Below are 15,404 nucleotides of genomic sequence, written 5' to 3' on the forward strand. Positions count from 1 at the left end.
CAGGTCCCACACGTTTAGATACAAAGCTCAGACCTACAATCACAAGAGGAGTCAATTTTTTTTCCCCCTCCTCCACAAAAGAAGGATTTGTTATGAGGTTTCTTGAAAAAATAAGACAGTAATTCCACTGAATCCTCATCAGGAAAGACAGGAGAAAAATAAGGGATGGATAAGATGCAATTGGCTTAAATAGATGCTGAAGTTACTTTTAAATGGAAGCAAAAAAGAGATACACAGAAAGATGAAAGAGTAAGTTAGAGCAGCATGTGTTATTAAGAGCTGAAGTTATAAAATACTAAGGTGGAATAGGCTACATATTGCTAACCAAAGCAGCATAAAAATACTTCTGAAAAGAAACTGAAATAAAATCAGAAAGAGAGATGTAGTAGGAAATCAGAGGTTCAAAACCAGCTGAATGCAAAGGAGTTTTAAAAACAGATAAGGAAATGCAAAATTCCATGGTTAATATCAGATTATTAAAAATCAAAAGCATCATATCACACACTCATACACTCATCTGGTACCCAGGGAAGCCTCTGGCAAATCACACACAAGATCAGCCAGCAGATCTGAGGCTGTGGCAGTGCAGAGCCAGCCCCTACACCCAACAAATCACTGGCTCATTTGATTTTTTAACTTAATTAGTGGCTAAAACAGCAATGTGTACAGTAGAGGCAATCAATGCCATTCCAAGTCATTAGATGTGGCAATGACAGTAAGTTCATCCAGAGAAGCTGAACTCAGGGACAGGACTCCTGCTGGGGCTGCCTCATTTCTGAGCATCCTCTCCCAGCTCTCACTCCCAAAATCAGGAATCACTGTGAGCACAGGCTGCAAAGCACTGCCACTGCAGACATTCCCTGCAGGCTGGGGCTTTCTGCAGTGGTACCACTTGGCAGAGACAAATGGCTGTGGACAAAACACGGCTTCAACTTCAGACTGAAGCGATTCCCACACGGCATTAATATTTAAACCTGGCTTAGCTTGTTTTGGGTAAAGAGGTTTTGACTCAGTTACTTCTATTTCAGGAAAACATCTGTACAACGTTTTTGCAAAGAGCTGTAGAAATAAAAAGTGCTAAGAAAACAAATGAAGGCATTTGAAGCACAAGTGGTAAAGAGAGCTTCTACCCAGCTGGTGAGTTCATCTTCCCAGCCTGCTCCATCCCAAAAAGCCAGTCCAAACTGATTATCCAGGAGCACTATTTTTTTGCTCTTCTTGCAGCAAGAGAGCAAAAAGAAAAGGCAGGGATCATCTAAGCACATTAACCTCCCTAGAAGAGAAGGGAATGAGACAAGATCTTTAGAGAATTGCATTCTGTCTGCCTCTGCAGTAATGGCATTACACTTGAATGAAAGCAAAATTATGTGGAAGACTGTTAGTTTACTGCGGGGTCAAAGAGATGACAGCTGTGCCAGGAGGAGGCAAACCTTTAATATGCCATGATGGACCAATGTGCACATCCTTCAGTGGATGAATAAATGTGGCTGAACAAGGGATTACACCTGAGCAAGCAACAGCATAAGATTAATAAATTCAGCATCAGACCATTCAACAACAGAGGCTGCAGAAGTCGGAAAAAAAAAACAACTCCTGAGAAATAGCTGAGTTCTGCTATTCCATTTAGAGAAACAAATACAATCCCAGTGTTGCTGAGGAGAGTTTAATAGATTGAGACATGTAAATAAGGAGCAAACCCTCAAAAGACAGGGGGGACCTCAAATCTTTTTGCTGGTATCTGAGCAGAATTGTTCCATGGCAGATGCTCCATGTGCAGCCTGATCCCCAGCCAAAGCCACACTGCTCCTTGCAGGGTGATGTAATCCTCAGAAATACATCCTTAACTACAACTGAATAAAAAGTCATGGGCTGAAAAAATACAGTTTCATAAAAAAAAAAAAAAAAAGAGAGAGAAGATGTCTCGCTGTACAGGGCTGAGAAAGGCAATAACAGGAAAATAAAATCAGGTACTGCATCTCTTCTCATAAGTACAGAGAATTTCCTTGGTTATTAAATGAGACTCTCCACAAGTCCCAGCCCGTGCTCTCTGTAACTACTCAGTGCCAGAGTGGATGAGAAACAAGACATAAATACATAATCAATACAAGAATAAAGACACAAGTAATGAATGCAGTGTAATAGGAGCAGCTCTCTAACTTCCACTGCTTCGGTTTTAAGATGCCTACTTTGCTTTGTAATGAACATCAGAAAGCAAAATATGCAGGCTGGCAGCAAACTGGAGCTCTGAAAAAGTATCTTTAAGGTAAGGTGATACCCAGTGAAGGCACTGAAATTGTTATTTGCAATCTGTCCACATTTATTGGGCTGCAGCCAGGGGTTAATTCAGTCAAACTCTGCTGTGTATTTCTTATAAATTCACTGAATGTCAGAGTAATTTTGTACATCACAAGATACTGTGCTTGTTATGGAATGATAGCATCATTTAGGCTGGGAAAGATCTCCAAGAGCCTCGAGTCCAACCATTCCCCAGCACTGCCAAGTCCCATTAAACCACTTCCCTAAATCCCCCTCTGCACGTCTTCTAAGTGACCTCAAAAGAAAAGGACATCTCCTCTACATTATTTGAAGAACACCTTCAATAAGATGATGTTGTCTAAAACCATGCCAGGGCACTCTATATATTAAAAAAAAAAAAAAAAAAAAAAAAAAAGAAAAACAAACCAAACATCTACTTAATGAAGTCAAACTCTCTCGGCCACCCAGCCAAGCCTTCCCTTATTCCAGCTCCTTATCCAAAACCTTTTAGCAACACCCTTTTTTCTACATCACAGCTTGGTGCTGTAAAACACGTTCCAAATTGATATTCTAAATCTTTATTTCAGTTTGAGGAGGCTCCAAGTCCAATGTGAGCCATGAAGGGTGGGGTAGGACACAGCACAGCCCTGTTTCTGTTGACTGGAACAATTTTCATGTTTGATTTTTTTTTTTTAAACTTGCAGGAACTACAGTTGAAAGATCAAAGCATTCAGTTCCTACTGAACGTTTCTATTAACTTCAATGGGCTTCAGATCAGGCCCTTAATGGGGTACTAATGTAAAACATAAATATTTTTAAGTATTATCTTAATATTATCAGGAGCATGTTAAATGGGCTAACAAGACCCACTAGGGTAATTCTGACAAATCAAAAGCTGTAATACTTTCCCTAGCAAGGATTGTTTTGGTTTTTTTTAGTGAAGATAAGCTCTGTTTTCCCAAATAACCTATATTTCAAAGTTTTAAGAACAGTCCTGCAATGCATAATCCCAAGCAATGTCACTGCTTTTCTTAAACAAAGAAACCAAGCACACACACACAAAAGAATTAAAGTATTTCTGAGTTAGAGCTTTACTAGGTGAGGGGAGCTGCACAGGAAATGTCAAAATTTTTAGTTATTTATAAACATTTTATAAATGTTTATATTTATAAAATAAATGAGAAATGAAGTCAGCATGTCAAAAAGCTCCTGTTAAAAAGATTTCAGAATTTAGGCATAAAGTGTAAAAATGTAAAATCATATTGGTGTCCATTGTCTCCCTTGCACTTCAGACACATCTTATATTAAGCAAATCCAATCAAGGGAAGTATTTAATAGGAGAAAAAGATGTAGGGAGACAAAGCAACAGCTGTGATTTTCAACTTCATTTAATGCCTGAAGCCGACTGGCAGCTGCCCCTTGGTGCCCTGATTTTTAAAAGCATTATTTCTTTTATAGTTCTTTTAAAAGTTTTAAAGTTCCCATAGAATTTCTTTAGCCTTCTGATAATGCTTACATATTTAAGAGGCAGAGTTCCCACACAATTTCATGTATAAATAGAATAGTTCACATATTTCTCTGTAATTAGAATGATTGATTAATATTTGGACCAGTGTGGTTGGAGAGGTGGTAATTCCATCCTCCAATCCATGGTCACCTTTGGAATTCTATAAATACCAGATGTTTAACTAAAACAGAGTCTTTTTCTCTTTGAACTTTCTCTTTTGAACATACCAAGCTTCTATATACTCATTTTGTGTCCGACAGCAACAGCCCCTGAGTGAGGATGTGCAGCCTTTTGGAGGAACATCCTTTTGGAGGAACACCCTTTTGGAGGAACATCCTTTTGGAGGAACATCGTTTTGGAGGAACATCCTTTTGGAGGAACATCCTTTTGGAGGAACAGAGTTTGTGCTGTGATCTGGAGCCTCATCCCTGGCACTCTGAGCATTCCAACACCAAGATTCTCCCCAGCCTGGACACAAAGCTGGGGGTCCTGCCCAAAATTCAACCTTCCCCTAAGAGATTCCACATTCCATGAGGAGCAAAAGTCGTGGCAAAGCAAGGTTTACCTTTGCTCAGAGTGCCACTCTTCCCAAGTTATAAAAACCATAACGCTACAGAGGATTAAATCTGTATTTCTGGCTGAGCATGTGGGCTGGCCTAAACGTTTTGGAGGAGTTAAGCTCACACAACATCCTAAAACAGCATTAAAGCTTTAGGCTTCATGAAAAAAAACACACGGGAAAATGATGATGAGCAATAGCTTTGGGAGGAAAAAAAAAAGTATTTTTTAAGCTCTCTGTTTTTTGCTCCAAAATATTCTTTCCCTTATTTTTCTGTGCCAGAAAAGTCTCTGCTCTCTCCTTGCCACACTCCTCTCCTTCACAAGCTATTCATGCACAAGCTTTGAAAGATAGTAAGAGACAAGCAGATTTACATCAAAAAAAATAAAGAGAGATAAGGTTGCTATGGGAATAAGAAGACAAAAACTGTTACTTAATCCAACATAAAAAGGATGAGAACTGGAGAGAACTCAGATGGAATTGAAACTGTCACCCCAACCAATGAGGTTATGATCTGAAACAACTGCTTTTTCTCCCTCATTTCCTCTATGCTTTTATGTAATTTCATTTTCTCGTCAGAATCTCTTTACAGAACACAATATTTCACGTTAAGATTCAAAAAACTTTAAAAAATGAATTAGAAGTAATATTTTCCAATATGTTGCTCACTACTGTCACTCACTAGGCAAACTCTTGCAAAAGCTGAAATACGTCCCCTCTGCATCAATGCTATGGATGTAGATGTGAAATTGGAGATGAATCTTTAGGTTTTGTCTATAAATTATGTATATAAAAATAGATTCAGCCATGTAGTTGTCTCACTTTTAACTACAGTCTGTGGTCTACAATAAAATTTTACATAGGCTAGCAAGCAAATTCAGATTTAGGGTTTTTCTACAGCTGCAATCTAAGGCAATTCTTGTGAAGTCTGAAGGCAGAAAGAACTGTCACACACCCCCTCTCCCCTAAAAGCCAAGGCACCATTACTGTCAGTAGTTTATCTCAGAAAACACTGTCTCTTATCAGTGCTTGCTGGAATCGTCTCCCAGCCAGCACAAAACATCGTGGCAAGGAATGAATCTGTCCTATTTTCAAGTTGTTGATATGGGATAAATGTCTCTTCTCATTTTGAAGAGCGCAGGGAAAATGTCTTTCCTCCCATTCCACAACCCCAGAGCTGCCCTGACTTGATAAACCCAGGGCCAGGTGATCTCCTTACACAAAAAAAAAAAACTAAAAATGAGAAATAATGGGATGAAAACTTAAAATACCCAATTCATAAAGTCCCTGCCAGGGAGTGATCTCTGACAACATCAAGTCTGGAAATAATCTGGAATAACCAAGCTAAAAGCTTTTCCTGGACATGCAGCAGAGCTTTGGGAGAGGAACTCTTATTTGCACCTTAACTCTCCCAAGCTATGCCCACCATCTCCATATCAAAATTTGCCACTCAGGTGTTTACCAACAGTGAGATCTTTATGTGCCACCCCTGAGCTACAGGAGAATCTTTAACTGAAGCAAACATCAAACTACCTGAGGATTTTCTTTATTGCTTTCAGAGTTATAAATAGCTGTACGAGGATAAAATACACACTAATTACCCTTGACTATGCAAATGAAGCTGTTTTTAATTCAGGTTTAAACCATTTTCAAGTGCTCATTGCACAACAACTGCCAAAGGCAAGGGAATGCCACACTTCTCTTTGCAGTCCTTTGCTTCTTGCTGCATGCCAGGGTCTCAAATGCTTCTGACCTGGACCCAGAACATCCAAAAATGTCTGAGGGACATTTTGGGTTCTGACACTGCACAAGCTCACAGGCAGCACAATCAAACCCACGTCCCCAAAAAGCTGCTTGCATTGTGCTATTATTCCATATTTCTGTGTCCCTGCCTGTGAAAGGAGGTGGAACTGCATCATCTTTAGGTCTCTTCCAACCCAAACCATTCTGTCATTCTCATTTTACACCACAGGGAAACACCCAGTTGGCTTCAGTATGGAATTCCCTAATTTATATCACTGCACACAGTCACTCTGTCCCTCCCCTTCATCACTAAGGTTTTCTGGTCCCACCTATTGAGTAAAATACTACAAAAACTTGTGGTGGCTGCTTCAAAAAGGACTGGTTCCTACCTTGAAATGTTCCTGAACATCTGACCCCCAACTGTGCAGAAATAAAGAACAGCCAAGCACAAACACATTTACCTACACATCATCTTCTGCTTTCTATTCCAAACATTTCCCTGGAAAATGTTCTGCTTCCCTGCCCAAAGGCCTGGCTTTGAAATGCCTTTGATTTTCTTGAAAGACCCTAAAATTCACCAAGAAAGTCGTAACTCCATGTTCCATCCAAGGAGGGGAAAAGCATCACAACTCTGCTAGTCAACTGTATTTTAATATTCTGTTTATAGTTATGGAAATCTGGCTCATTTTAGCATCAATAAGTTCTGATTGTGCTAATCAGACAGGAATATAAATGAGCTTTTATTCGCTTAGGTTTTCAAACACGTTTAGTAAAAAGATGGTTGGGGTTAAGCTTAATACTTTACAATATTGTGTTATTTTGTTACTGAAAAAACAGTATGTAAATTGTGTTTTAATCCCTGATAACTACTGATCCCTGAAATCTCACTGCTGATATGTACATCCTGTATTGGAGGAGCTAAAGGCTACTATTAACACATTTGTTATTACACAAAAAAATGAGAGGTTAATTATGGCACAAATAAAGCTTTTGTCCAAGGCACTGGCAGCCACGTATTTAAAATCAGCAAAAATTAAAAAGCTAAAGCATTCATTTTGAACATCATCATTAAGAACAACAAGAAAAATCAGAACAGTTTCTGCTGAAGAGCTTTTTTTAAATACAAACTGAATTATTGTCAGTTCTGCTGTTTTGCTGAACATCTGCCAAATTATTCAGCTTTAGATTTCAACCCAGTGTACCTCCCCTGTTTTGCAACTGTCAGTCACAGCCTCTTTAATCTGATTTTTTTAACTCCACAGTGTCCTGAGATTCCCAAGTAAAGGGCTGGAAGCTGAGAGTTTTCCAACAACTTTCAGGACCTCACTCCTGAAACTCTTGACTGTGTTATTCCACACTAAAACCCAAAAAACACCCATGGAGAGGCTCCTGTGCTGTCCTTGTCACAAGGCAGGCAAGCTGGGAATCTTCAAAAGTCACTTTTTCCAAGGTGTCTGGGAAAAAAAGGCTGAAGTCACACAGCAAATAGGCAGCCATAACAAAAATACCAGGCAATGATCTAGCTACCAAAAAAATTCAGCAAACAGAAGCCCTAAGGCATTGGGATTTACCATAATTCCCACTAAATCAATATTTATTTGTGGATTGGAGCAAGCATTCCAGGAGGGGTTACCATTCAGTGTGACCGAGCTCCAGAACCTTTTACAATAAATATATTGGAATTATTTGCTCTATTGTAGTGCACTTCAAACTGCAGCAGGCAGAAGAACTGCGGAAGTACAAATGTACAGCCTTCATGCTCAGTAGTATGTGCAGTAACAAAATTTTATTGCGGGATAAACGGCTTGGAAATTCCTTCTTGGTAATTTATGTGAAAATCAGAATTGCCACCAGTCAAAATTTCTCCATTTAAATGTCATCAAATCTGCAGTGAGCTTAATTAATGAAGATAAAGGCAGCATTTGTCTCGTTAAAATGAAGCACTGATTGTCTGGAGGTGAGGATTCAGCTTTAAGGTTAGACAGTATCTGCAGCACGAGGGAGCTGCTTTTCAAAAGGCTTTTCTCAGTGTCGGAATCTGAGGTATTGATGATTCTGAGATTGTGGAAAGTCTCTGTCTGTCAGTCCCCTGCCAAAGCAGAAGCCAGAATTGGTCTGTGCTGGTTTCCAGGTTGTTTATTCTGTTTATCTCTCACATGTTCTGCTGCCCTGCCCAGCTCTGTCCTGCAGGGCAGCGTGTGGGGCTCTGCCCTCAGTGGGATGTGACAAACATTAAATACCAGAAACTCCCTGGGCTGCATTTACAAGAACGTGCCAATATCTGTCACCTACGTTGGACAGTGTGTCCCCAGCCTGAACCAACAGAAAAATGCCAACACCACAGTGAGACATGGAGGGCATGAAGAAGGAGAAAAAGGACAAGGCACACCCAATTTCCTCCATCTTGTCCCCTTTGGACCCCTCATCTAGAATCCTAAAACTTTAATTTTGCACCCATGCCACACTTAATTATGACTTCTATCAAACACTCAGAGCTGGTAATTGATCCTGTAAGATTGAAAACTCTTTTCCATGGCCAGAGATCACAGCCAGTGTCTGTGGGGGCTCTGTCCAGGGGGGTTCCTGAGCCCTGCCAGGGTCCCAGGGCAGCCAGAGGGAACTCCTGGATTCCCACACTTCAGCTCGAAAGAGAAAGCAGAGACCAAGGAGACTCTCCAAAAGCTGTTAAAGGTCTCTCTTCAAAAATAATTTGAATGGAACAGCATCTTCTGCACTTATGGAATTCAATATTGTGACTGGTAAGTGCATGCCCACCATGGAAACCCAGACTCCTGGAAATCCATGAACTTGGAGAAAGGCTGGGATGTCAACAAAGGTGCTTCCATGGGCTTTGGATTTCAATTTGTATCCAGCTCCAAGTTAATATTTAGCTGACCAAAAAACCCAGATGCTCATGAAGGAGATGCTCTTTTCCCCTCACCTGATTGCAGGTGAATGGATTAAATGAATGGATTAAATAAAGGAGCTGCAGAGGAAGGTGAGATTTACCCTGGGCCACAGCAAGGGGTGAAGGCCCTACAGGAATCAAAACCTGCAAGAAGTTACACCCAGAATTAATTCATGACTTCACCATGGCACTTTCACTGTTTGTCTTGTTCTGCATATTTCACTCATTTTTATCTTTGAAGTTGCTCTTCGGAGTAATTTAAAGATAATAATGGGAAAGTGTGTGTTTTGAAATCTTGAACAAAGTAGAAATTTTAAATATATGTATTTTATATATACAAATATTTATGAAATATAAAAATATATTTATATATAAAATCTATTTATAGATATAAAATATTTATTTATATATAATTTTTAATATTTATATATAAAATATTATAATTTTTAATATATATATTTTTTATTGCTCACTAAATCACCTTTTTGCTCCCCAAACACTCTAGCAAAAAGCACAACTCTCAAGACTGGCTCCTCATTTTGTAACTAACTGAACCCAAACTTTCTGGCAGTGCACTGAATGCTGGTAGTGCTGCACAAGCCATCCCAGCTAAACAATTTTGACAGTCACTACTGGCATAGCTCCACTTGAACATGATGGCTGGATGTGCAAAATGCACAAAAAGGAGATTATTATTAATATGCAAAAGCATTATGCATCAAAAACCAGGCTGGCTCTGTCTGAAGGCTGTAACTCTTAATGAAAACTGAATTTGAACAAGAGTAGTAAATGATACTATTTAATTTTTTTTTTTCTTATAAACGGGCTTTTACCCACAAAGAAACTCCCCAGCAAAGACTAAATCTGAAGGGGATATTTCTGCTCTGCTTGTGGCATGATTTAATCACAACATCAGAGCAGTAAGAACACAGAAGGTTTGTTTTCATGCTCTTTGGAAAATAAAGAAGGAATCATGCTTTCCAATTTCATAAGTCTCCTAAACTTGATACTCAAGAAGAGAAGTGGGATCCAATACATGACATTGCTGTGCCTGAGGGCTTAGCAGTTTATTTCTGTATTAGCCTGAGAAAACGAAATGAGAAAATGAAAATGAAAGCAATAAAAACACCTGAATTGACATAAAGAAATATAAAGAATATGATCTGGTTTTAAACTCAAATGGACTGCTGAATAAGGAATTAAAAGTAAAACCTGCCTATTGGCAAATTTTAGTATAAAGTGACACAACAGAAATCAGGCTTCAATGTCCAAATAATTTCTATATATGACAGGAGTGCATTGGCTGGGTTTTTTTTTGTGGATTTGTGGTTTTGTTTGTTTTTCTGCCGAGGCTTGCAATGGCTGGAAGAAAAAATATAATTATTTTTGTTTTTCTCTATTTAAATAAAGTGCAGCAAGGCCAGTGTTAGGATACACTGCGATGGCAAGGAGTCAGAATTTCAGGAGACTAAAGTTAATCCAAGTGGAGTCTCCAGGTCTCACCCTGGATACCATGGTTGAAACATGCCCCTTCATCTCCCGAAGGAGAAAAATTGTATGCATTTACACACAGAGTCCTCCTTGTTCCATTTCTTTGAACTCCCTCTTTATTCACAGCTTTCCTTCCCCTTCAACCACCCTTCAGAAGTTGTTTTTCCTGTTAAATCTCAGGAGGAGCTTTAAGAACATCCTTTTCTGGGGAGGAGGGAGCAGCTGGTTTGGGCAGGGGAGAGCAGCAGAGCAGAGTGAGGAGTGAGGAAAGCAGTGCCTGTGCTCTGCAGCCCCAGCACTGCCCTCCCTGCCTTCCCCTCCTCTCCAGGAGCATGAAAACCAACCCAAAATTCATCACAATTTGAAAAAAAACCAAACAAAATTCACAAAACCCATCAGAAAATGCAGTTGCCTCACAAACTGCAGGGAAGTTTTTACACACTCGTGTGATAGCGGATCACAAATTCATGACACTGCTCACCAAACTGCTCCTCACACTTCCAAACAGGAATTCTACCCCAATTCCCCAAAGGACCAAGTGCAATCAGCACACTCTGGAGGGGTGAAGGCCCTACAAGAATCAAAAGTTGCAAGAAGTTACACCTGGAATTAATTCATGACTTCACCACTGCTTAGTTTGGCACTTTCACTGCTGATGTTGTTCTGCATATTTTACTCATTTTTATCTTTGAAGTTGGTCTTCAGAGTAATTTAAGGACAATAATGCTAAAGTGTGTGTTTTGAAATGCCTCTCCTAACAAGGCAGACATTTGGGAACCCCACATATATATATATATATACATATATATATATATATATATATATATATATATATATATATATATATGTATGTATTTAACACTCAGTAACCACCTTTTTGCTCCTCAAGGTAAGTGGACAAAAAAACCCCGGGATCATAAGTCATACAGATATAATCATACTTCAATAAACAAAAACCCAAGGGCCACTTTTTTTTTTCATTACATCCTCTCACATTCTCTTTGATGAACTATGAAGATTCACAACAGATAAAGGAAAAGCAATTCAGTATAGGACACTGCAATAAGGGGCTTAGCTTGAAATACATGATCTGCAAAGACAGACAATGTCAGGGTTCATAAGCCAAGATCAGCATCATCTCCTTTTCTGCAGCTGTGATGTTCTTTCACAACGCTGAACTGCACACAGCTCTTTCAACAACTATCTTTTTGCTTATAGGCAAAGCAAAAAAAGAATGATTCTCTATGGGCAGACAGAATACCTGCTTATCTGTCTTAGTAAGAGGCTAAATTAACATTCTGCAAAGTATTTGATAACTTGTTTCCACATTTACAGTGTGCTCTTACTGAAATCTGATTTGAAATCAATTCAGCTCCAGGATTCCCAAGTGGATTTTAGCAGCCTGCTGCTCCAAAGGTCCACTGGAGAGATTCATGCAATTGAAGCAAACAGGTCATGTTAGCATGGAACACATGCCCAAAGAACAGATTTTTATGTCAGGACTGAGCCCTTCTGCTGTTTTGAGGGAGATGGGTCAGGCAGCTGGAAATGCTCAGCTCCTCAAATTCCATCTGGCTCAACTCTTGTCTCTGCAGGTGCTGACTCCACACAACCTCCTCAGTGACAGCAACCCAACATTAAACCTGGGATGTGCATCCCTGATGGGTGCTCCAGGTTCCCAAGTGTGCCAGCTGCCTTTTGGAAATAGGAAAAGCAGCTTTTTTTACTTGGTTTCTTCCTGATTCTCCAATCAACTCCCCATAGCCACTAAACTGACATTTGGCAAGTACCCAGCTGCAGGGAGCGACCTGAAATAGGTGCAGAGAAGGGCTGGGAGGATGGACACTGGTTTAACCATGTCACTTCTCTTTCTTTGAAGTTTTTGACTAAGCCAAAAACAAATCTTGGCCCTCTGAGCCTCCATGAGAAGGTAAATCCAGGACTCCAGCCCTGCTGAGCACAGCCAGGACACAAGCAGTGCTCAGGGCAGGACAGGGATGGAAGGAGAGGCTGGCACAGCACAGGATCAGGAGAGATCCCAGCCAGGGGATGGCCAGGGCAGCCACAGCATTTCCCCCCATTTCCCCTGGAGTTCTTGGAAAGCAAAATGATCTATGCACAGCAGAGCTGGGGGACAAACCTCTCCATTTTCAGGGTACATGAAGTGCAGGAGCTGCTCCCAGAGCTGTGGTGACCTTCCTGATGAGGATGCACCGGGGGATCAGGCACTGCCCAGCTCTTGGCACGCCTGGCACAGCCAGGGGGGCACAGAATCCACCAGAGCCCAGCCCAAGGACAGGGCAGGAGCTGCTCCTCTGCCCTCACACCCCTGGCATCAGAAGAAGCTGAGCAGAGGGCTCACCACGGAGAACCTTGTGCTGCTGAGCAGGGACTGAGCTCCATAAGGGACAGAAAAATGACCCTGCAGAGCTGATGTGGCAGCAGAGATGAGACCTCAGCAGCAGCACCAGCCCCAAACCCTGAGAGTTGCCTGGCACAGCAAGAAAAGAAAATCTCAGCACCAATTCAGCACCTCAGCAACAACCCAGGGCTGCTCCTCAGGAATAAACCCTGCTCCAAAACAGAGTTTTGAGAAAAGCTGCAGCAATCAGCCACAGCAAGAATCTGGAGTGCCCAGGTAGAGACAAACACATATTGCAGCTCTTCAATCAGCACAGCCACCATGCACTGCTACCAACAGCATCCTTATTGCATCCAAGTATCTTCTGCTTGCTTAAAAAGCACATCCCTTGGTAGCAAAGGCTCTTTTCATTCACTCTTAATATTTTGCATTATTCAACACATCTGTTGCATGCTTGGTTTCTAAACTCTACATAACTTGTGCATTTCAAAGCCTCTGGGTTCTGCTCCTCAAGTGCAGCTGAAACCTTGAATCTGGGAACTCAGGCACAGCTCTAAAAAAGAAATTAGACATTATTGTTACCTGCAAGGCAGCCAACAAATGACACCAGGAACAGCTGCTCCCACAGCAGCAGCAGCATCTTCAGTCTCCTGAATTCAGTAATTCTGGTTGTCTCACAAGAACTGTGTGTCTGAGTCTCTCAGGTGGCAAGGTTTAACCTGTTAAAAGAACACACATAAGACTGAATCCCTTGATGGTTATTAAGAACAGGCTTCCTTGATAATGCACTTTTTAAATAAATACAAAGTTGGCCTATCCTTTAATGTTCCTCTTTTTTTCCAGGACTTAATCCCCCAACAGAAGTGTACATTCATATTCCACATTTTTTTCATGTACATGAGGTGCTGGAAGTTTTATTTTCCAGCAGGAGCAGAGCTGACAGCACAGTTGATTTTGCAGTTCCCACTTCTCACCAAGCTCCAGTACTGATTTATTGGTGAGATACAGTGGATTTAAAGGAAGGGTGCAACCACACAGAGTTCAGCAGCTGAACACATCTGGGAGGAGCAGCTTGTGCTGCACTTGCCTTGTGCCAGCCCTGCTGGCAACACCACAAACCTGTAACTGATTTCATTAAACCCATGCCCAACCCATCCTTTTTTGATGTACTGGAGTGTGATGAGCTCGCTGGTGGCTTTTTTAGTTTTTAATTCCTCTCTGGACTTCTGCACCAGGTGCAATGAACCAATTTACTGCAATTTCTACCTCTGTCACTGGCCAGATGATAAATCCTGTGCTGAGGTTTACCAACCTGGCTATGACATGATTTCACTTGTATTTTTTTCCTAAAGCAGTCATTTTTCTTTAGTTGCAAGACAACTCTGGCCTATGTATTTTCTGGCTGTCACTTCCACAGCATCCTCTTTCTTCAGAGGAAGGGGAGACAGGCAGGACACAGCCCAGACTAAATAATTCCTTCTGGAATTGGCCTACAGATCACTGCATGGCCATATTAAGGTCAAGAAAGCAACTACAAACTCTGAGGAGCCAAATCTGAGCTGTCTGAACTCGAAGTTTCCACATGAACTACCTTTTTTTTTTTTTTTTTTACATTAGAATTGAGGGTTTAATATTGCTGTGGAACAAGTGTTTGCATTTCCAGCTAAGCTTCCTAGAAAAATAATTCAAACAGAGGGTTCTCTCTGATTCATCCCCAGCCTGTGATTAGCTAGGAGAATTTACTTTCCTCCACAACACATCACCCTTTGCCACAAAGAGATTATTTTTTTCCTCATCCTGCCAACCCTGGCTCCTGTGGGATCCACACAGAGCTGGCAGTGCCATCCTCCATCCAGTGTTGAAGTTCTTGCCTTCTTCAGTTTTCCCACATGCTTATAAATCAGAAAATAAGCCAATCCAAGCCCTCACATCTCTATAAAATAATAATAATAAAAAAATATATATATATAAAATAAGGTATTGATCCCCCAGCAAAGCTGGCACAGAGGAAGGCTCACAGCAGTGTTGCAGAAATTCCCAGGCACCTCAAATGGGAATATCCCACCCCAGGGCACCTCCCTGGGTATAATTTTAGGAGCCTCACCCAGGTTCTGACAGATCTCAGATGGAAAAATGTTGGTGATACACAACTAAAATGTTACTGGTTTCCAAAAGGAGCAATGGGAGTACAATGAATTCTGCTCACTTTGCATGGTAAAAACCTCAGAACAGTGCTTTGGCAACAGGTTAATTCTTCACAGAATATCCTGAGCTGGAAGGGACCCACAAAAATCCCAAATCCAACTCTTAGCCCTGCATGGGACAGCCTGAGGGTCACACCCTGTGCCTCAGAGAGTTGCTCAAAATTCTCTTTGAGCCCAATAAAAAGTGAAGTCACAAAGAAACCTATTCTGTGGCAGATGTGCAGCTCAAGGCTTTACTTTTCTCCTTGGCAAAGCAAATCCACGAAAAAAAAAAAAAAAAAAGAAAAAAAACCAACCAAAAAACCAAACTAACAGAAACAAAACCTCACAAAAAAAAGGGGCAAACTGAAACAATAATAAAATAAACCAAACAA

At 40.8% G+C, this 15,404-nt stretch overlaps 1 protein-coding gene across 2 annotated transcripts in view; it reads right to left on the minus strand.

Moving 5' to 3' along the window:
• LOC110475079 (contactin-3) overlaps positions 1-15,404 on the minus strand; it is a 102,909-nt gene that overhangs the window by 64,502 nt on the left and 23,003 nt on the right. For both annotated transcript variants that reach the window (XM_077786187.1, XM_021538960.3), the window contains exon 2: positions 13,409-13,545. In XM_077786187.1, coding sequence (XP_077642313.1) covers positions 13,409-13,466 — 58 coding nt within the window. In that variant the 5' untranslated portion in view covers positions 13,467-13,545. The remainder of the gene's footprint in view (positions 1-13,408; positions 13,546-15,404) is intronic.

This window comes from Lonchura striata, chromosome 12 (genome assembly GCF_046129695.1).
Source record: "Lonchura striata isolate bLonStr1 chromosome 12, bLonStr1.mat, whole genome shotgun sequence".
In the NCBI taxonomy this organism is placed as follows: domain Eukaryota; kingdom Metazoa; phylum Chordata; class Aves; order Passeriformes; family Estrildidae; genus Lonchura; species Lonchura striata.